At 41.7% G+C, this 22,986-nt stretch overlaps 3 protein-coding genes across 3 annotated transcripts in view; 1 reads left to right on the top strand and 2 right to left on the bottom strand.

The window, feature by feature from the left end:
- KTI12 (KTI12 chromatin associated homolog) overlaps positions 1–543 on the bottom strand; it is a 2,095-nt gene extending 1,552 nt beyond the window's left edge. The window contains exon 1 of the mRNA XM_019501309.1: positions 1–543. This exon is cut by the window's left edge and continues 1,552 nt beyond it. Within this exon, the coding sequence (XP_019356854.1) occupies positions 1–116 (116 nt within the window). The 5' untranslated portion in view covers positions 117–543.
- Positions 1–6,687, bottom strand: part of TXNDC12 (thioredoxin domain containing 12) — a 30,221-nt gene extending 23,534 nt beyond the window's left edge. The window contains exons 1-2 of the mRNA XM_019501310.1: positions 6,468–6,687; positions 2,116–2,176 (exon numbers count right to left, since the gene is read on the bottom strand). Of these exons, the coding sequence (XP_019356855.1) occupies positions 2,116–2,176; positions 6,468–6,561 (155 nt within the window). The 5' untranslated portion in view covers positions 6,562–6,687. The remainder of the gene's footprint in view (positions 1–2,115; positions 2,177–6,467) is intronic.
- A 739-nt stretch (positions 6,688–7,426) lies between these two features.
- Positions 7,427–20,483, top strand: BTF3L4 (basic transcription factor 3 like 4). The gene is made up of 6 exons (XM_019501308.1): positions 7,427–7,524; positions 8,668–8,734; positions 10,282–10,395; positions 11,958–12,159; positions 17,134–17,193; positions 18,797–20,483. The coding sequence occupies exons 2-6, from the start codon at positions 8,681–8,683 to the stop codon at positions 18,841–18,843; spliced, it is 477 nt and encodes a 158-aa protein (XP_019356853.1). The 5' UTR covers positions 7,427–7,524; positions 8,668–8,680; the 3' UTR covers positions 18,844–20,483.
- Positions 20,484–22,986: the final 2,503 nt, after the last annotated feature.

Below are 22,986 nucleotides of genomic sequence, written 5' to 3'. Positions count from 1 at the left end.
TCCCACTCGGCCACCACGTGCACCGGCCACCCCTCGGCGCCCAGCGCCGCCCGCAGCTCCTCAGCCCGTCGGCTCTTGCCGCTACCCGGCAGGCCGCACAACACCACCAGCGGCATGCTGCTAGTACGCCTTGGGCGCCACCATTACCGACCCGGAAGCGCCCGCGACTACTTCCGGGGCAGATCACGCCGCGGCTTCTTCCGCGGCCCCGGGACAAAACGAAGCCGGGCTCCGGCGGTGACGCCACAGCGCGGCCCCAGCCAATGGCAAGCCGGCATAGTGCCCCCACGTGCGCCGCATGTCCTACTGCAGGCTAGCGCGCATGCGCCACCGCTACTGCCTGCTTTCCAGCCCATGTGGGACTCCTGGGTACCCCCAGCAAGGAGCCACGTGTGCCTGCGCTGCGAGGGGTTTGGTTGGGGAAGCACAACCCCCTTGGGGGAGCCGACTCAGCCCAGCATCCTGGAAGGGCTCTTGTGAGGGTCTGGGGAATCCCAGCCCTGCTCCTGGGAGCCAGGAAAAACAAAGCCATTAGGGAAGTCGGATAGGTGCTGGTTCTGTGGGCACTCAAGCACCTACTGGAAAATGAGCAGGTGCTCAGCACCTGCAAGCCACAGCTACAGGCTGCTTAAAGATGTTAACCTTCCCCCAAAAAAACAGACCCCCCCAAAACAGTGCTTTACTGGAAGAAGCAGCTCTGCAGCTTCTGTAAAGCTCCCACACTTCAGCGAGGCTTTTTGGCTCTTTTAGCTAAAAATGATTCAATCTGCTATTAAAGGGCCCAAAAAAGCCCAATTAAAGCACCCAATCTTTATAGATGCTAACAAGCTGAGTTGAAGTAACATGCCGCCTCTGCTGGGCATGCGCAGGGCTTGGCACGGGACTGCACCAAGTTTAAAGTGAAGCGCCGGGGTTTTTCTTTGCTTTTTTTTGGTTTGTTTTTTTAATGTCTGCAAGCACCCACGGGCAAAACCAAAGTCGGCGCCTGTGGTTGGTCTCCAGCAGGCTGACCACACTATCATGCACCTCGCAGTTTATAACTTAAGGTGCATCTCTATTCTGCCTTGTGTTGTGGACTGTCACCTGCCAAGTGGGCCACGCTTTATATGTATGCTCTATACACAAAGTTTATAATGATTAAATTGATGCTACAAGTCTGTTACAGGTATGACGGCTATAGGTAGGTAGAAGTTCAGCAGTAGAGAATGTGATCTCAGTCATCATGGAAACATAGATTCATACTCTCTATATTGCAGTAACCTTGGTTTTGGTCAAGTATATTGCACAAAAGCCACAACATACATCTCTTAGATTTCTCTAACCCCACAACTGTGTTAATTTAGCATCTACATAAACATTATTGTTATCGTGACTAGGAGTTGTGGGAGAGGTCAGTTTGATTGCAGAATTCAAATTCGAGCTACGCCCTTTGAAAACAAATGTAACGCTTGAACTAATAATATAGGCAGGATTATTCTGGAAGGCTTTTAAAGGGTGCCTGAAATCTTGCCTAATTTAACAACTCAAGGGGCTGCTTTTTATATCTGAAAAATTAGAAAACATTTTTTGCATTTCCAGATTGGTTTCACAGATGGTAATAAAATAATACCCTCATTTAACTTAATGGCATCAATCCTGCATACATGTATCTAATTTTATGCATGCAAATAGGTCTGTTGAGTCCACAGAAATTACTTAAGTGTACAAGTAAAAGTGTGTGAGTTACTGTTTGCAGAACTGGGGCCCATATCTCTTTCTATATTACCAAAAAAAAAAGTCAAAACTATAATTTTCCTCTAAAAAATGCAGTAAAAGCCACACTAGCAATTGGATCTACATGGGTAAACCTAAGCAAAGCCCCATCACAATGAATGAGGTTCCACATGTGTTCAAGAAACTATCTGAAAGATCTCATTGTAAGCTCTGGGCCTGGGTCATTAAAAAAACAAAGCTTATGTTTTCTCTCTGACCTGTCATCAGGATATATAGGTTCTTTGGAACCACCTTATACTTTTCTACAAAAGCAGCCTCTGTGACTACATGTAAAAATTAATGTAAAATCTTTTTTTCTTTTTACATACAGATATTCCTATGAACCTCAACTGCATAACATACCTGGCAGCTGCTTCTTTCTTTCCATCTTCTAGGGTTCTCCAGTGGATGTGATCTCCAAACCCTGGAAGCCAGAAAGATTATGAGAGTTGCAGGATTTAAAATGGCAGTTGCTTAAGTCTTACAAGTTAATCTCTAAATATTCTATCTGTGTAAAGTTTGTGATCCTGATTCACCATATGCAATGTCTAAAGATGACTGCAGAGGGATGGGGGGAAGAGAGTCTGGTATTTATGTCCATTAGTCTGTTATTAAAGAATAAAAGTTCAACCCTGAAAACATTTAGTTGGGCCCATCACTGATCTATCTTCATCAGGCATGTCATCCTGGTTGTGTTATCCAGTGCTGAAAGCAAGCAAGAGGACGCAGAATGCCATCATGATTTACCATCTAAACAATGGACCTGGCAATTATGTGAACTATTAGTACTGTATTTTTCTATTTATAAGTATACATTACATAAGAAGTACTTATCTGGGTTTCTAGGCATCTTTACACTAATTAAAATATAACCATACTTAACAAACTAAAATTAACCCAAATAAAGTAATATAACTGAACAAAGGAAAAGGAAGAAAAAAAAATTAAGACCAACTCTATAATATCTCTTAGGTTGCTGGAGAAGTTGTAATGACTTGAAGCATTACTTTTTATTATCTGTACCATGCAATCATAGGGGTTCACAGCAATGTAACATGCTCAAAATGGTGGTATAAGACCCCCAAAAGGCTTGAGGACTACTGGCCTGGGGTGAAATCCTGACACCAATAAAGTCAATAGGAGCTTTGTAATTGAGTTAAACCGGGCCATGATTTCTGTCCCTGACATTGCCATTACCCAGCTGACTTCATCCAGTTTCAGACAGAACTACATTTAACTGCTCACAGAGAGATGCATGGGTCTTCTCTATGTGAAAAAACAGGTGAGGACAGACCTTTCTGACAGTTTTTTGGTTTTGGTTCATTTTCTTCAGCCTTAATAAACAAGCTTTTATGGTTAAAAGACTTAGTAATAAGCAGCCATCTGTCTTTCTATAGGACTGATAGCAGAGATTGAAAACATGAGACTCTCATGGCCACTAAAGATCCCATTGCACTTAAGAATAGATCTATCAATATTAAGTAGAGCACCCCAAACTGCAGCCTACTTATCTGAATTCCTCCTGCAGTTACAACTGGATATAGTATTCTTCTTCACTCCCTTCACTGAAGTATGTGAGCTGTTAGAGAGACTGTGTCACTCACCAGCTGACTATACTTCAGTAATGGATTAAAAAGGGATCTATGCGTATTGTTCTCCTATAGCAGTTGCAGACCACTTGAGTGGTGTGGAGTTGGTCTGTGGACTGGATCTGGAGCATGGAGCTGTCATCCGTTCACGGGACTGGATTTTGGTGGCAGCAGCATTAAAAGTTGTGGCTTCCATAACCACAGCAGCTGCTGCTGCTCCTACTGCTGGATTTCCCAACCCATAGGCCAGATGATTCCACTCTGTATTCAGCCTATGGGGGACCTCATGGGTTCAGAATTGTGGCAATAGGACAAGTGACAGCAGTGTTAATTACCATTGCTCTGAGAGCTGCAGCAGTTAATATTGCTACCACTTGCCATGATGCCAAATTTCCAGACCCGTGGGAAGCCCTGCAGGCCGGATAACACAGCTCCACAGACTGGATCTGATTCATGAACCATATTGTGATCACCCCTGGTCTATAGTTAATGATAAGACCTCTTAGGAATTATTCTGAATAAAAGATATATAAAAGATTTATCAATTGAAGATCAATAGCACAATAATTAACAAGAGCATAAATCACTGTAAAATTATTATACTAAGCACTATATTGATAATCGTCATGGAGTAACAAGAAAGAAAAACAAAGGAACAAACCAACTATTACATAGTTTCGGGGTTTTCACCAGCTGATAGGAAATGCAGCCCCACCGAAGAAATTCAGAAAAGGATTAAGGCTTTTTTTTCCCTCCTCCCCCACCTAATTCTCATTTTAACTTGATTTAGACACATGCATTACAAGTGGAGACACCACTTGAACAGACCATCTGCCAGGCTTTAACAGTTAAAAGCACTGAAGGTAGGTTTACTATGTATAAGAATTATTTCTGTGTATATAGTCAAATATAGCATCCTCATATGTATTCATTGTATTCAGCAAAAGCACTTAAGTGTGCATTTAAATATGTTTCAAGTACACACTTAACTCTCATTTAATGAGACTCGGGTTTCTTATTAAACATTTCAGAATCAGGATCCAATACAGGTAACAAAGTCCCTTTGATGTTAACGTGCTCCAGCATTTTGCTGAATCAGATTTGAGTAGGTGGTAAGAATCCCTTTGATGCAAGTGGAGACAAGACTGGGCCTGTGGTGACTGCTTAACAAAAAAGAACCATAGGCATTAACCAAAGGGGAAAGCAAAGGTAGTCTTTATAAGAAAAGTGGAAAGAACTGGGATCAAGGTCAGCGAAAGCCTGTGGCACTTTTTAAAAATGGATTCTGAATTTGGCAGGTTTTAATTGCTGGCATAGAAAAAGATTTCACGCTCTACTGTGTTCTTATGACCCTTGATTCCCTCTTTAGGGCAGGACATTACCCTCCTCATACATGAAACAGGTTCCTTGCTCATCATATTTCAGTTTAACTTGGCCTGTCCCACATCCACTTTTCATTCAGGATATTAGAGCCTAAGTACGTGGTATACCCTGTACATAGATCACATATAGCTACCAGCAATAGATTGTTTCAAAAGCAAGCCAACGCTTGTACAACCCGAGCGGAAGAGAAATAAGGGTAACCAGTTTATCAGCAGAACAGTCCACATCATCAGCTGCTCTTTCATGGAGATAACAAATGATGATGGCATTCTGCCTCCTCTTTCACTTCAGGATACATAACTAGTTCCCATCTACAGCTCTTTCAGAGGACTGGCTGCTAAAAACTAGAAGACCATCTACTGATCTGGGTTGATGAAAAATTCCTGTTTTAGATTCATGATTGTTACAGTTCACAAAGTCTTTTTGTGTTTATCTTGAAATTCGACAACCTGTAATATATCTTCACAAGCAATCTCATCATCAAAGATTTATTAATACATATTAGACCACACTGCTTTCTAACAAGCAAGACTAAACTAATGTTCATCACCATTAAGATCGGGACAATCTTCACCTTCCCCCACTGCCGATGCCTTGATTAAATTTATTGGCTTTAATATAAAAAAAAGAAGAGATAATATTTTCCATTGCAAATTAAATTCTATTTCTATGAAAAAAAAAACTAAACAGGTTGTAAAATAGTCTTATTTGAAAGAAATGGGAACCCCTGGTATAAATTAAATGATAAGAAAGGAAAAGTATTGATGCTGAAGTCATAACTTTCATAGATATTAGGGCTGGAAGGGAACTTGCAAGATCATTGGGTCCAGCCCCACTGCTTTCTTGTCTCTAAAACAGTTTTAAACACTAACATACTGGTTACACCTACTCCACATTCAAACTACAGAAGAAATATGGGAAAACTAAAGGAGGACTCAAGAGAACTGGGGAAAGATAAATCTAAAATTGGGTACAGAACGGACAAACATCAGAGTTTATTCAGGAGATAACTGGTAAGAGTAAGACAATGAATTGAGAACCTAGAAAAAAATCAAAACAGCATCAGGTTGACTCAGTGGCGGTAGAAATACTGAAACTCAAACAGGGAAAGGTTAAAAGTGACAGGACAGAAATCATCTACTTGTTAAATTATTTAGTAGCCATGGCCTCACTATGGTTTCCTTGCACAGCTGTAGGATGTGAGAACAGGATAACTTGAGAAGAAATGTACAGTATCTTTACATGAGATTTAACTAAAGGACCCATTACAAAATTTTGGATCATCAGAGTGAGAGGTTTTAAAAGCCTACCTCTAACACTCAATTAAAACAAAAGTCTGTTTCCTTCCCAGAGCGAGACCGCGGAGGCCTGCTCTCCCAAAGAAATCAAGAGTTTTGACCTGCAAACTGGAAGCCCCCTCCCCCCAAAAATAACTGTACAGCTCCTTCTCCTTCATTGCCACGACGTGAAGGCATTTGGCGCTCTTGCAGTACCGCAGTGCAATTGTTCATCACCATCATCTCGTGTGTCTCAGCCTCATTTCTACCCTGGTCTCTTCCCCTCCCTGTGGATAATGAACCGGTTAATTCCAAGAAAACACAGTCAAAGATGCCTATAGTCTTGCAAATATTAAATCCTGCGACTGCAGGGCCCCTCCAGATGCCGGGTTCGTTATTACAAGCGTTAAAGTGAAAATGCAAAGCAAAAAAAACCAAACCAAAAGGCAAAGAAGAGATGTCTAACCCTTTCCAAGCCCTTCTCCGGCAGCGGTTGAGACAAGCACCAGGAAAACTGAACAGAGGAAGCAAGTGGAGAGAGTCGCTGCCTGAACCTTCATGGTGACAGCTCGGATCCCCAGCGGCACAACGACTTCCCGGCGACAGATCTCCAAGCAAGACCAGATCCGATCCGATCCGATCCGATCACTTTAGGTTATGTATTTTTTTTTTTAAACCCAGGAAGTGATGTTTGGCGGATGTGGGTGGTGCTCCTGCCGCAGGTTAGATGTCCTAAAAGCTGAAAGAAGGACTTGGCAGAAAGAGGATTGTTTATTTTTATTTTTAGCAAAGCTCCGCACGGGCCTGGTTTTTACAGATGATCTCCAGGGGGGAGACGAGCAGCAGGATTTCACCTCCCTTCGTGCTGGAAGCCCTCACCCCCGAAAGGGTTTGTGCTGCAGGACTCGCCTGGCTCCCAGACACATTTCGGATTGTCCCCGGTTGGAGCATCCGATGGAAGCTCAAAATGCTTGTATTTGCAGGAAAAAAAAAAAACCTATTGAACACGGGGAAAAAAAACTGCAAGCAAGTAATCAGGACTCGTGGTAGAGATGATCTCTTTTATGAGACCAACAAGATTTTTTGCAAAAAAAAGGTCTTGCATTGCACATAAAGATGCACCTATCATACAGGTCTATAATACATAAATAGAGCATGCATCTTTTTTATTGAAAGTATGCAAATCACTTTTCTTCTTCACTTTATCCTGCGCGCTGCAAGCCTCCCGGTCGTCTAAGCTGACTGCACCCGCAGCAGGGCACAGGGAACTTGCCTGGCGCGGGGCATGCTGGGGCTTGTAGTCCCCCGCGCCCACCAGCCCACTGTGGGCAGGGCGGCGGGCTCATTTTGGCGTTCCGCGTTATGTAAATACATGGCGGCCGCGTCCAATGGGGGCGGGGCCTTGCGTCACGTGGTGCTAGGCCTCCTTTCTCTGGACCGCTCGCCTCCCCGTGGTCGCCATCTTGTTCTCGCCGCGTGCTGGAGCGGAGCGGAGCGGACCGGACGGTGAGACCGCGCCGCCGCCGCTGCCTCCTCCTCCCCCCTTCCCCTCCGCAGGGCCGTGTCGGGCCGGGCGACAGTGCGAGTACGACCTTGCTCTGTCCCTTTCCTCCCCCGCCTGCTGCGGCCCGGCCGCGCCCCCTTCCATGGCCTCTTCGTCCCTCACCAGGCTGGGCCCTGCTCCGCGGGCTTTGGGGGAGGGGGATGTGTGTGTCCGGGTCCTGCTCTCGGGAGGCAGCCGAGAGCCCCTTAGGGCTGGGGTTTGGTGCGTCCCCTTCCTCCTGGGCCTGGGGTGAGAGAAGGGGCCTCATCCTGCTCCCCCACCCCATACGCTTCCCCCTGCCCCTGTGTGGGGGGGTGACCCTGCTGCCCCCCACCCGCCGTGGGGCACAGCTACACTGGAGGGAGCCCTCCCCAGTCCCCCAACCCCTCCATTGCAGGGAGCCCACTCCTCTCTTTTGTCCCGTGTGAAAGTTGCCAGGCGTTGAAACCCCGACACGTTGCTGGCACAGACCAGCGAAAGGACTCCCAAAATGACCGCTTGGGAAAGTGCGGGAGGCTTTTCCCACCGTGTCGGAGGGGGGTTTTTGGTCAGGGTTAAGTCCGACATTGGGCTCTCCTTGCTCCAGGGCTGGTGGGCGACCAGGCATCTTCTGCAATTGCCTCATCTCCCTTTTTCTGTAATTGAGCACAGTTGCTTTAGGGTGATCTGTTTGGAAACGTGCTGTTTTATAAAGCGGACTGAGAAGCCAGTCAGCGGGTCTGTGCTGTCAGTTGCTAGCTTGGGTGGGTGAGGGGAGAAGCAGCAGATTGGTATGAGGGTGAGCGAAGACTTGATTTGGGATGAAATGTTGAATTTCCTGGTTTCTGTCAGTTTGCAGCAGAGTTGTAGGCTCGTTGCAGGTGACTCCTTTTTCTATGGGCTGCACCAGTTCAATGGTGTGGCTCAAAATGTTGCCTCAAGTTCTTATCAGATGTTTTTGTTGCTTGTGAAACATAATTTATTTTAAAAAAAACAAACAACTTGGCTGCATTCATTCAGGATGCTTTGCTATATTGGTTCTGGATGCCTTTGAAATAGGTTATCACTTCATGAGCAGGGGATTATTTGTGTGTCAACTTTTTAATCTTAACATTGTGGTAATAGAGCTGGTCTCCTTATCCCTCAGATACACCACCATGAATCAAGAAAAGTTAGCCAAGCTTCAAGCTCAGGTCCGAATAGGAGGAAAGGTAAGATGAAAACCATGTTAGGTTCATAGAAAGCCACTTAACGTATCTCATTCTGGGGTCTTGCCTACACACAGATATTCGTGACAGTTATTTCTAACCCCGGTGTCCTAAATCAAATGTGAATTAATTCAGGCAGGTGCTGCAGCTTGTGTTACAGAAGAGGTCAGACTGGGTCAGTGATTCTCACAGTTTTTGAACTAATGTGCTGCTGCTGACCCTCTGTTTCTTAAGACCCACTATGTACCCTAATAAAAAGGAGGCCCTGATACAGATCTCTTATTGTGGTATTATAGATCCCCATTTGGGAACCACCAGACTGGATGATCGCAGTCTGACTAGATGATCTTTCTTGGCCTTATGGTCTATGAATCTCTTCTTGAATAACCCCATGCACAGGCGCTCGTTTATTGCAATTTAATTCAGGCAGTGCCTGAACCTGAACTAACTTCTGTGCATAGGTAAGTCCTTGCTGTATATTTTGGGGACCTAAAATGTTGTTACAATTCTAATTGTAGCACTTTGGCTGCTGGAAAGTAACTTTTTCAGAATGGACCCAACTGGCTGGATTGTTCCAATGCATAGATGCATGGGTCTGAAGACTTACTCTTTTCCTGGGTCTGGTCTCCCCTACAAAATTTTACCAGCATAGCTACATCACACCCACTAAGTTATTTGACTGTTCTGGTAAACCCCTGGGGTGAACATGGCTATACCAACAGAAAAGGGCTTTTGTTGGTTTGGCCTACTTCATTCAGATGATGGTGTAGCTATGCTGGCACAGCTACAATGGCTGAGGCTCTGTAAAATAGAAAAGCCCTAAGTGTAGCACTTTAAATCCTGAACACAGAGGCACTTCACTGTGTGGGAATTTGCAGCATATAAGCATTACAAAATAGGAAGGATGTTTTGCTCCTTCTAATGGTGCCTTACAACTTAACTGACTTGAAGGTTTCTTCTTGAGTTGCAGTTTGAATGTGTGCTTTTTCAATGGAAAAAATAAACTTTTTTTCCACTTTCTTTCATTTCCTTGTAGTAAAAAATATATGCAAACTTCTTTTTCACTTTCTTTCATTTCCTCTTAGTATAAAACACCAAGTAGTAAATACAGCAAATGTAGCAAAAGGAAAAAAAATCAAATGGATCAGTAGCTCCAGTTAATTTATTATGCTTTTTAAAAAATTCTTGAAGGTAAAGAAGCAGCCTTCTATATGGGGTGGGGAAATGTATAAACTGGATGAGCTTCCTGACATTGGAGCTTCTAAGTACTGTAGGCAGATGGAGCATAGCTGGGTGATGTGATTCTAAAATTCTAGTGTAATGTGTGTTGGGTAAGACTTGCTCAATTTCTTGTTGTTTGCTTTAAATCTCACAAAACTCGGCAGGGTTGTCAGTCCAAGATTTCTGGGATGTCCTGATAACATGGGTGTAATACTCAGCAGTTTCTTTTGTGGAATTGAGTTAGTTGAAATGATAGGTGCATGTGACTACAACTGTCAGACCTTCAGAGTAGCTGTCTAATGTTTCTTGCATTGTCTAATTTTTTTTAGGGTACGGCCCGCAGAAAGAAGAAGGTGGTGCACAGAACAGCAACAGCTGATGACAAAAAACTTCAGAGTTCACTCAAAAAATTGGCCGTAAATAATATTGCTGGCATCGAAGAGGTACAGTGATTTAACAGATTATTTGACTAGTTTAAACTGTTCGCTAGAAAAACTTTAAAACTTTGGCAAGGTCCCTGCACCCTCATAGTGAGATGCTAAGAAATGTCGGGCCATGTTCTGATTTCTGAGTTTGGTATTGGTGAATTCTGCTGACATAGGAGAGTTTCTCCTGAAGGAGTCTTTCCATCCTTGTTTCTTTAAATAATTGTTGGTGGTAGAAGCCAACAGGTTGCCTGACTTGCACATACTGGAGAAACGGCTGCAAAAGAAAATCTCTTGGGATTTTTTAATAATGATTTGTCTGAACTTGATTAGTGAAGCTTTTTGTGGATGTTCCATTAAAATGACTTGTTAGAACTAACAGGGTGTGTGATACGCTTCAAAATATAAAGGAAGACATTGTAATCTATGAGGTTAACCCAGTACAAATCTTTCTGTACTGCAAGGTTGGCTGCTGTCCACTTATGTGGAAACTCAAAGAACTGTAACATTTGCACAAGGCTGATAACTTTTTTAGCACTTGCAGAGACACTAAGTAGGCAGTGTCCTTACTCAAGTTAAAATCCCAGCAAGACAGTGATGGAATTGTTGCAGTTCTATTGAATGATCTTTCTTTTTAAATACAAATCTTTCACTTTAGAAACGGCTCTGGGACACTTGTTTTGACTTTCCTTACAAAATTGACCTGATCTGTTGTGTAAACTTGGAGAGCTCTGAGATAATGTTAGGTGGCAGAGGGGTTTCTGCTCTGCGTAAACTAAATGTTACTGTGTTACATTTAGCTAAAGAAATGTAATGGTTAAGTTGAATGTGTAAGTGTGTGGAGGAATCTGAATTTACTCTAATCCTTCTATTTAAGCATGATCAGCATGCTCTCTGTAGTACAGGACACAAAGGAAAACACAGTCCTAGTTCCTCCTCCTTCTCTAGAGACTCAGTCTTAAGGTACAGACAAAACTTGACAGATAAGCGTCCTTCAGTTACCCAGAACAGTTTGTATCTGGACATCACTGGCTCCTGCCATGTGGTCTAGCTAATTGTTGCACATGAGTAAAACCAAGTTAACTTCAGTAGCATGTTTGATAAAAGGCTTTGAGAACTGAGAATGCTTTGCCCCCAGGCTCTGCCCTGCAGTGTGCTGTGCTTGTGCAGGTCCCTGCACCCTCATGGCTTCAGTAGACTTTGGAAATATACTGGTTCACCTGCGTCCATCAAATTGCAGTACTGCAGCCAAGGCTTGCAAACCTGTATCATGTAGACTAAAGAGATTTTTTTTTTTTTTTTTTTTGACTAGCGGTAGTTAGCTTAAGCCCTGGAGCATGATGATTTATATATAGTTGTTCTCTTTAGCAGGTTAATTCTCAATTAAAAACACAGTTGCGTCTATGCGAAAACGTAAAAATACTTAGCAAACCATTGCTTATTTGCATATTTGATCAAATACTACTATCATAAAAACAAAAAAGCAATGCTGACTTATGGCTTTTGTTGTATTGACAAGAGAAATTAAAGCGTTTTGAGGAAAATGTATGAAATGTACTAAATATTCTATATTTAAACAGGTGAATATGATAAAAGATGATGGAACAGTTATTCATTTCAACAACCCCAAGGTCCAGGCTTCCCTTTCTGCAAACACTTTTGCAATTACTGGTCATGCAGAAGCTAAACCGATCACAGAAATGCTTCCAGGCATCTTAAGCCAGCTTGGTGCTGACAGCTTAACAAGTCTCAGGAAGTTAGCGGAACAGTTCCCAAGACCAGGTAGGGGTTCTTGTTTGCAAAGTTTTATTAAAAGAGTTTTTTTTTTTTTTTTTTTAAATTAAACTTAATCCTCTTGGAAAAGTGTTGAGGTAAACTTTTCATAAATGCCTATGTGACTTGGGAACCCAAGTCTCATTTTCAGAAGACTTAAAGACTGACAGTCATTTAGAGCTTCTTGAATTTTTGGGGTTTTTTTACACTTGGCTTAATACTTTAAGTAACTTAAACCTAATAGATTACTCAAACTATTTACAGGATAAACTGTTCTTCTTATATTATACTGTGTCCTTGCACAATGTAGTTTTCTGATAATTATACTTAATTTTGTAAATAGTATAGAGTCCAAGTAAGTATCAGTTCAGTAGACTTAACACTTTACTAACCTACTTGTGGGCCACTTAAATTTGTTCAGTCAACATTGCAGGTCTTGTTGTGCTTACAGATTTTTGTGTTAGACTTCTTAAAATTCCAAAATCATTTGCTTTTTGTTCAATTCCCAAATTGCAAAATATAGCACTCTTGGACTCTACCTTGCTGTTCACTTAGTATTGTAACTTTGGGACAGTGGTATAATTCTGTTTCAAGCTTCTGTTGTCTAGTGGCCACAAAATGTGATTAAAACTGATTTTATCTTTAGATAAAGTTGGGCATATTAAACATAATACTACCAAAAATATAAACTAGTGGATCTCAACTAGGGTGCTGCCAGGACCCTTTCAGAGATACTGTGTTGTGGGTGTTGCAGCCAGGTAGAACTAACCTGTGTGCCTCCTGTGGAGCCAGATTGGTGACCAGGTCCTTCAGGGTCAGGTTTAACTGTCTGTGAAAAGTACATAAAGTCAGACTGGGAAGGGCTGCAGCATGAGTGGGTGCTCCTGCTTACTTTAGGTTTCTCAGATAACTCCACTATAGGCAAGAGCACTGCTGCAGACTGTGTGCCACCCTTCTCTACAGGAGGTACATAGGACATTATGGCAGCAGTGGTGTATCCCAGTTGAGAACCATTGAGATAATCTGAGGCAGTGCAACAGTGGTTCTCAACTGGAACAATGCTAAATGCAGAAGAGATACAGAGTGGTGCCCTAAATCTAAAAAGGTTGAGAATCATTGATTTAAACAGTACTTTGCAATATTGAGTGTAGAGTGTAGTAGCTTGATGTGGGTTGTGTTCTATTTCAGGAATATGGAATTAAATCTAAATACCTAGAATGAGACCAGCTTTTTTTATATAATAAACTGACATTTCACTTAATGAAATTTTCTTTAAATGTTGCAATAGAAGTTCTGTAGACCAAAATAAAAAGTTAGTTGTAACTATAAAGAGCAAATGAAATTTAGGGAATAACTATTAAAAGTTGGGCTGGAAGGGACCTCCATGTATCATCTAGAGCAGTGATTCTTAATCATTTTAGACTGCAGCCCTCCCCTCATAACCTCTCTGAATTCAGTGCTCCCCCCAATTTAAAGAAAAAAACATTTAAATCGTTTTTCAAATTATGGAAAAATGATAGTGATTCTTTTTGCAAATAACTCATTCTGACCTGTTGTGGTCTTTCTGTTTCTGACACTACAGATTCCTATTTGAAATCTCTGGGTTTGTCATATAAATCGTGTAGGTGTATATAACCATGTGCTAATATTGTGCAGCACCCCATGGCACCCTTAAAAGGATCTTCCAACAGGCCTGTTGAGCATCATTTATTAGGAAAAACCCCTTCCTCAAAGCAGATGAAGATCACCAAATGTAGAAATCTGATCTTGAACCTAGAAGTTTTTCCTTGCAAAGCACAAGTACTTTTGTTTTTGAATGAGTTCTTCCTGTGAGTTAGCAAAGAGATTTTTTCATAAAAGATGAACTAAACAATTGATATGTTTTAGAAATAGGTTTTTTTAAGAAGCCGTAGAGATTATTAGAGACAAGTTTACAAGGCTCTTTTATGAAATTTTGTTTTCAATACTTAAAAATACATAAAATGTAGTTGTAATTTCAATTTTGCCTGGAGATATGAGCCAGGGCTTTTTAAGAAGAAGTTCAATTTGAAGTATTCTGTGTTTGTATAAAATACCCCTACCCACCCTACACACACACATGCGCTCATTCATAACGGGAGCCCTCAAGCTGCAATTTAGAGCAGCAAAGCATTTTAGACTTTCCCTTGGCTAATTCAGTGTTGAGGTTGCATTAACTTTTTTTGTTCATATCGGGTGTCAAAATTTTGTAGCTTTATAAGAGCTGTGATATGTTGGTAACATGGTGCAGAAGCTTAGTTATAACTGAATGTGTAGTATTAGTTGTGTATGTAGCAGTATCACAGGTGGAATATTGGGAGGGTGTGAGAGTAGAAACTGCTTGGGTGATGCATCTGATGTCTGAGAAGTTGGTCAATTTTGAACTTTTTCTATTACCATATTTACTTGACTACAAGACATGGGGGTTTTTTGCGTGTGGTTTTTTGGGGTTTTTTTCCTCCCCAGATCAGCACCCCGGGGAAAAGGACACCTCACTAAATACACTGTTTATCATTAAACTGCTGCCAAAAGCAGCATGTGCTCAGTAATGGAAACTAACTAGGAAGTTGATTAAATGTAGTCAACACTGAGCATGACTCTAGAACACCTGGCCCATATTGTGCAAACATGGTGATAGGAACCTACTGCAAGGATAGGTTAGTGCAGCCCATCTGAACAAGACAAGCACATCCAGTATAAGATGAGAGCAAGACAAGAACCCAGTATAAGACAAGAACACCCAGTTCTAGTCATGAGTGGGGGGCTGATTAGCACATGGATCCTTTGTGGGGGTGTCTGGAGTACACACATGCTGAGCTGAAATGCTGTTGACTGCTGGGGCCTACCCCAATGAACCATATGGTAAATCGGGAGCCTTTTGGCTTTGGGCTAATATGTATAATTTGTACTACATACAAGTAGATGCCAAAGTGCTGCTTACAAATGTGTATGGAGTTACCTGTGCTAAAAGTTGCAGCAGTTTCAAGAAAGGTAAATTGCATCAATTGTGGATGAGATGTGTATGGGTACTGTGTGCAATTTACTAAAGCTGTGTTTATTTCAGGGTCAGTGTATTTAAATTTGCTCCTCACTTCCATGTGCTCAGGAAGAGTGGGGTCTGCCAGTAAGGAGGAAGGGGACTGTAGGGAGAAGTTGAGGGGGGAGGCAAAGTGCAAGGGGGTCTCGTGACCCCCTTAAATTTATTTTTATTGTAGCAGTGAGAGGGGGACAAATTCAAGGTTAACCTCTAATAATTAGATTCTATACCTGGAAAATTGTAACATTTATAAATTTCCATATATAGAATCTAATTTTGGGAGGGTAGTCTTATATTTGAGTAAATATGGTAGTTGCCAACTTAGATATAAACTTAAGGTCAGGTGTAAATGAAGAGTTACTTTTCCTGTATTGTATGTTAATGTTTTGAGCCTGAAAAACCATGGCTGAACATAGTCAGCTGGTTAATTCTATATCATACGCAGTGCTGTTGTGTGCTATGTAAAGGCTTGTCCCATTATTTTATAACTTGGAGTTTTAGTGTTTATCATTTGAGTCATTTCATGCTCCCTTTGCTGAAACCATGCATCTTTATTGAAACACCCCTGTGAACAGGGAGATTTAATTTCAAACTTTTGTTTTTAATTTTTACTGTTTAACATGTTGAACAATCTGGGAAGCAAGCAGAAAAATGTGGCTATGAAATGGAACTTCATACAGTACCTAATATTTGTTCTGTGGTATCTGTTGAGCCACCCTTGGTAGAACCCAGCTACTTTAGGAAAGTAACTTTGTGTGTATTATAAGAACCCAGAATTTATTTGAAGGCAGAAAAACAGTTATTTATTGGTAGCAGTTGTTGACCTACTGAGGTCCCTTCTGTTCCTAACATCTATGAATCTGTAAGAGAGGAAAAAATAATTAGGAAAAAAATCCAATTCTTTTGGAACTTAAAAATGGAATAATAGGTCAGTTTTGATACACAAATTGTTGACTCCAGCCCACATTCAGCAGACTTAAGTAGAGGTGCACTGATACATCGGCCTAGTAGCGGATCGGTACAGATGCAAAGAAAATTATCTGCACAGATCCAGGGACACATCCTCCTGGACAAGCATGGTAGCTCTGGGGGGAGCTGCCAGATGAGTGGATGAGCGTTGGATGAGCTGCCATATGAGCAGCTCCTGGGTGAGTGACATCCAGCAGCGGGAGCTGCTTGTATCCCTCTTGCTCCGCTCTGGCTGGGCAGCACTTGCCCTGGCCCCACCCCTTCTTCACCACGAGGGCCTTGATCTGTGTTGTTCCTCCCCACATGCCCCTTTTCTTCCCTCCCCCTTCCACCACACCGGACTTACCAGCTGCACGCAGCAATCCCAGCTGCTGGGCTGGTATCAGAAATTGGACTGGTATTGGCCAATATGCCTCCTTTAAAAATGGCCTATCAGTATATTGGCCCCAAAATCTCTATTGATACACCCCTATTATTAAGATACTGCCAATTTCATGGGAATAACAGGAAAACTGGAGAGGGGGGAGCTCAGTTATGTAGTGTCTACACTTTGGTAGTTTTGCCAGTTATGCTGTATGGTAAAAGCACCAGCTCTTAGAAATGACAAGCATCTTACACCCCTGAATGGAAACACTGGCTCTTGCATCCCAGTTTTTCAAATTACCCACTTCATTTAACCGTAGCAATGTTGTATAGATTTACATCAGATTGTGCACTGAGCCTTTCCTGGTTGCATAGTTCCTCTGTATTAACTCCTCCTAAGCATTTCTCTTGGGGGGTGTGTGTATATATGTATATGTGTTTTATATATATATATATATGTGTATGTTTGCCAGAAAATGTACACTTCCTATTTAACCTGTAAATAATAGCTTTGAGGGTGGTTGTGTAGGACTGTTGTGTTTGTAGGATTATCTACATATTAGTTCATATGCTCAGTACAAGGCTTTCTTTTACAGTGTTGGATAGCAAAGCACCAAAATCTGAAGACATTGATGAAGAAGATGATGATGTCCCAGGTAAGCTTGCTGACCCACTTTTTTTCTTCATTTTTAAATTATATACTATTTCAGTAGATATTTCCATTTGACTCTTGGTACAGCAATACCCTTCATCTAGAGAAACATCTTGGTGTAATGAAATAAAGGTGAAACATAGAAAATAAAAGCCTGAATTTCATCTGCTGTGTGGCCTTGAGCAAATCACATATCTACTCTGCCTTATTATCTGTAACTAGGCATAAATACTTGAGTAGCAGTTGAGAGGATTGGCAGAATAACATTTGCACAGTGGTTTCTTGATGCAGCAGGAGAGAGGAATATTTAGAAGTGATCGTGCATACTTTTCAGCTCTGATTGTTTAAATGAATACTTGTTTCTGTAATAGAGGAAAACAAGTTTCTCCCTACTACCAATACTACCAAGTTTGGACCTTTATCGGAAGAGAAGAAGTAGGATTTTTTTTTTTTACTGGGGACCTGATGCCGTTTATTCATAGCATTGTTCCAGTCCCATAACTAAGGGAGGTGAGTGGGATGCCAGCTTCATGCACTGACTTGAGGGGAGCACCAGATTTGTCTTTTGACGAGTCTCTGCTTTGCAGGTATAGCCCTCTGCTTTCAGCCCATAGAAGCTGAGCAACCCTGTGTCCTGTAGTGTGTGGTGGCATGGGGGGACCAGAATGGTGTGCCCTGTTTCCACCCAAGGATTTGGGTCCCTCGCAAAAATTCTTGTGAGGAGCCACCATTCTGCTTCCCCCTCTGTTTTCTTTCCCACCCACATACACACGGCACAGTTGTCTGTGCTTCTCTGGTTGGGAAGCATGGAGCTGCACCTCCATAGCAAAGACTTGCAAGGTGGTTGCATTCAGGTATACCTGCTGCAGCTGGTGTGCAGTGCACTGGCTATATGTCTGTAGCAGCCTGTTCCTGTACTACTGTGGCTGCAGCAACTACTACCTGAGTGCAGAGAGAGCTGGGGCAGCTGAGGATCCCCTTTCCTTCCTCCCCCCTGCTCCAGTGGTCACCGCTCTGCCTGGGGCATTGCAGGAGCTTGCTATGCCTCTGCATTGTTAGTTTGAGATAATTGTTGTACCTGGTTAATATATGGTTAATTTTCAACATATGGTTAGTGATATCGCATTCTTTTGTATGCATCCAAGCGTTCTGTAACAGTGTAGATAGGAGACCTGAGTTCTCTCTATGGTTCTTCATTAACTTGCTTTACCATGGGTAAGTTGCATAGGCCTATTCAAAGGTTTCCACTTGTATTGAGTACACCTCTTTCATTGAGACCACTAGAAGACCATTTTTTTATTTGCTGTTTTAAATACTCGTTACCTGAAACCCAGCTGAAGTCAGAAAGATCCTGGGCATCTTCTATGGAGCAGCAACTTAGTAGAGATTCAACAAATTTAGTTCTTCGCTTTCCTGCATGTCTCATTCTGTCTCCACACAAATGGCATCCCTTCTGTAAACCCTTTTGAAATCTGCAGGTGGAAAAAGCTGTGTACATACAATGTAGAATTAATAACTGTTTAGGCTCTTATATTGGATAGTTTCTTTAAAATATAAAGACAGTGTTACTGGAAAATAACTGTATTTAATATTTTCATCTCTTTCAGATCTCGTAGAAAACTTTGATGAAGCATCAAAGAATGAAGCTAATTAAATCATTAATAGTTCTGGAAGCTGGCATGGACTAGATTTAAGAAATCAGCTATGTGGTTCCAAAGTTTTAAAGAAACAGAGAACATCATCTGTTAATAGTTCAGTAATATAAATATTTTGTATTTTAATGATGCTGTTTGTTCAGCATTTTCTGTCAGTTGATTTTTGCATTTTGCACTTGCTCCCAGGATCTCTTCTTTTGGTCAAAAAAAAAAAAAATGTCAGTGCAGTTTGAGGAGTGTGTGCATGTGCGTGTATGTATGTGTGTGGGTGTACATATAGTAGAGAACAAATTGGAGAACAGTTCTATTTAACTTTTTCCCTTCTTTCTCAGAAGTAGAAATAAAATGGATCTTCAGCGTTGTTTTTTTTTCTTCTCCAACTAGTGCACGGAAAAATAGTGAAAGTCTTATTTGTCCACGTTTCATGAACTGAAGGCATTTTTGCCGTTAAACTTCGGGTTAATTTGCTGTTAACTATTGTATTTGCAAATGTGTTTATTTTCCATATTGAAAATGTATCCATGCTATTTGTTATCAACCGTATATTGATACCAAAGACAGGATATTTATAAGCCTGTTTGGTATGCTAACATTTTTTTAAATTGATCCTAAAGAAGTGTGCTTTCTTCCTTAAAGTTCTTGTCTCAACCTCTTGCCCCCCCTCCCTTCTCTTCCCCTTTTTAACCTTAGCCAAGTCCATCAGCCTTCATGTGAAGTCTGTTTTATATGGTTGACCTTCATTCAACCCCTTTTGAATCGATAGTGGTGTGTCCTCCTCTTGATCATTTGGGTATATATCCTCAGAATGTTTCTTGCACACATAAGAAGATAAGCTCTTACCATCCAGAAGAGCTATGTCCATCGGTTCCTGAACTGGAAGGTCTAGTTGGTAATAGTGTGATGCATCCATTTGCACAGTAACATACTTTTGCCTGGCAGGCTTTTGAGACTTTGTTCCAGTGTCGTGACTGCAGCTCCTAACAGCTGTTGTTCTCCAGGGCACTAGAAATTAAGAATGGTTATGAATTAGTTCATTGCTAGAGGAAGGGGTCATTGTCACGTTGCCTTGGCGTCCTGCTGGGCAGTTTGTGCAATGCCACTAATTCTGAAGGGATTTTTACCTTTGCCTGTAACCTACCTCTATCTAGGTTTAGTGCCATGGTTGTAGTAGCATATTAAAAACAACAAACCTTCTTCAGGCATACGCAGGACATGGAGGTACCATTGGTGCAGTGTAGTATTTTCTGAACCTTCCTTCAAAATGCTAAATGTGAATCCCTTTTCCAGAGGCTCTTCAAGGTTCTTGATGTAATGTGCATTATAGTATAGTTGGACATCATTGCAACCTGTATCAAGGGCAGCTGTAGCTTATGAAAGCCATTTTTCTCTAAATTTATCATTTAACTATGGCTTAATTGAGACATATCAGCTTTTTTATGTAGGTTCATACACTAGATAACTAAAGTTCAAGGTTATCAGTACATGAGCGTTCTAGTGACATCATCATAAACCATGAAAGCAAAGCTGTAGTGGTTTGTCATCTAGACTTGATTTATTTTATAGACTTGTTCACTTTTCCTGTTTATATTTTATATAATACATGGATCTTACTACAAAATAAAAAAAAAAATACAAAAGAGGAATTGTTCCCTCTTCTGTGTCGTCTCCTCCCAACAGGACCTAGTGAGGAGCAATATGTAGATGCAGCTGCTGTTTTAAATAGCATTGTGTACGTGTAAATAATGTAGAAGACCTGAAGGATCTGGCAAGACTGGTCAGTCTCAGCAGGATTCCCAGTGTGCCAGGTTCCCCCCCTTTGCCCTTTTCTCTGTAGTAGTGGATAGGGTTATACTCGGTCTTGTGGCTCCTTCACCTCCCATAGGTGAAGTTGCTCTTTTGTAATGAAAATGATTATTTTTATTTCCACTTTCATCCCTGCACAGGCATGCAAGCTGAGCAAACTGCCATTCAGAGGGCAACTGCCCAATGAGCAAATGAAAAAGGCCAGAAAACAAACTTGCATCAATCTCTACAGCTTGGTGGAGCACTCCACTAGTGCGGGGGTTGTCAACCAGGGGTACACTTACCCCTGGGGTACTTGGGATGGCCCCAGGGGGTATGTGTGGTGGTGCAGGGAAGCGGCATGTGGTGGTGAATGGCAGCAGTTGCTGCTGTGTGCAAACTCCCTGCCACCACCATCCACCGTTGTGCCGCTGCTGCACACCACTTCCCCACCCCGTGCCGCTGTCATTGACCACTGTGCTGCTGTCATGTGCCACTGGCTTTGTGTCCGGCCAGTCGCCTTCAGCACCCTTCCCCCCCCAAATGGAAGGGGGTACACTCCAGCAGGGGTACCCACCAGAAGGGGTACACTCCTTTAAAAAAATATGAAAATTCCTGCACTAATGAACTGGCATGAATGAAGAGCATTGAAAAGTTGTGACTGCACTGACTTTATTTACAAATAAGTGGAATTTTTTTCCCCCTACTAATCATCTATTACTAATCCACACGTAAAATAGCACATTGATTTCTGAACTAGGAAACATGGTAATAATTGTGTGGGAGGTTACAGTAAGTGTCTGGGATATCAAGTGATTCGGTAAGTTTGTAGTCAGACGTACTGATTTGTGCAAAAGATACTTTTTCATTCTAGCTATTGGTCATGGCAGCCTACTTGTAATCTTCATTGCTTACTTATGTTTGGAAGCCAGCAAAGAAACTAAATATGTTGGTTATGTAGTCATGTTATCTCTATCTTTCACTGTATCCAAAAACAGTTGACCACCTTTGATTTGCTGCTGAAATACTACAGCTTACAGAAATCCATTAAACTGATTTTAACTGAAAGTAACTCACCAAGACTCTTGTGGAAAATAGCTATTTTTTTTGTTAGGAAATAACTGGAGCAATCTTTGACCATGCAGGTGAACAGGAAATTACTGAGCACCCCGTGTTGAGATGCATGTATTACATTAAAGGTATGCTGAGTATTCTTGATTCTTTTGTTTCAAACCATAGGATCAATTTTATCCTAGCTGGAGCCCTCAAAATTTCCCGCTCTTCTTATGTGCATCACACTTCAGTGATCGCTTCCAAAGGTTGATAATACCAGTCTCCTAAGAACCTTGGCATCACCTCCCAAAGCCTAATTTCTGTCTCTTTCAGTTAAGTCAACTACTGTCTAAGTAGCACCTGCTTGCTCAGGTTTTACAGACCTGTATTCAGGTATGAACTACGTGATTTTGATCCAGTTCCTGACAAAGTTCTGTATTCTCTGGTTATAGATCTTATAGTACTGGACGACAGTGTACTTGTTTATGGGGAACACGACTGTGTAAAGAGTTCCTGGTCTGAAAGAGAGGTAGTCCTTGAATTTCAACTCACTTAAGGTTTGCTGGGGCAAAAAGGGAAGTGCTGGGTTGATATGTTAGTGATGATCCGTAATGCTCAGTAGATGACTTGCCATGCTTCAAATCAAATCAAATGAACCATCATTAAGGTATAATGGTTCCATCTTTTACAGTGATGGGACTACTATACCAAGGTCCATAGGATGTAGTTTGGCCAGCTGCAGATGGAAACGAGCAGTTTTCATTGCTGTGGCAGCTTCCATGTAAAGTAGAACTGAAGTGTCTAAATAGATTCTAAGAATACAAACTGATGCATCTGTGATGAAGAGTCTGATCAGATGCTCTTTACCTTTGGGTATATTAAGGAAGAGGTACGCTTTTTCCCCTGCTCACCAGCATTACTTCCATTTTGCTCAGGTTCAATTTTATCCAGCTGAAGTCAGCCAGGTGTTCAGAATGCTGAGGCATCGTAAACATTCATTTTTGATGCTTTCTAACACATCCACCTATTGGAAAGGTAAAGATGCCTTCATTATTTGGGGCTTTAATTCCTAGGTCATGACATCATGAAATGTCTATGCACATAGATACCTAGTAAAATATGTAACAAAGGAAACTTGGCCACAAGTATAACAGAAAAAAGAAATGGCATTTTTTCTAAAGGAGCAGTTTCGAGAAATATACTGTAGTGTGTTTTTACCATATATAACTTAGATGTGTAATGATGATCTCTTTACATTTTAATGTAAAATGTCTTGGCTTTTCTGGCATCCATATTTTAGATGCCAT

Source organism: Gavialis gangeticus, unplaced genomic scaffold (assembly GCF_001723915.1).
Source record: "Gavialis gangeticus isolate Ggan-Ray unplaced genomic scaffold, GavGan_comp1, whole genome shotgun sequence".
In the NCBI taxonomy this organism is placed as follows: Eukaryota; Metazoa; Chordata; order Crocodylia; family Gavialidae; genus Gavialis; species Gavialis gangeticus.
Note: the sequence above shows the minus strand (reverse complement) of the source record. Positions and strands in the feature narration are given on the sequence as shown.

Coding starts and splice junctions, on each gene's coding strand:
- BTF3L4 (XM_019501308.1), top strand. CDS start 8,681: ATGAATCAAGAAAAGTTAGCCAAGCTTCAAGCTCAGGTCCGAATAGGA. Junction 8,735..10,281: donor AGGTCCGAATAGGAGGAAAG/GTAAGATGAAAA, acceptor AATTTTTTTTAG/GGTACGGCCCGCAGAAAGAA. Junction 12,160..17,133: donor GGAACAGTTCCCAAGACCAG/GTAGGGGTTCTT, acceptor TTTCTTTTACAG/TGTTGGATAGCAAAGCACCA.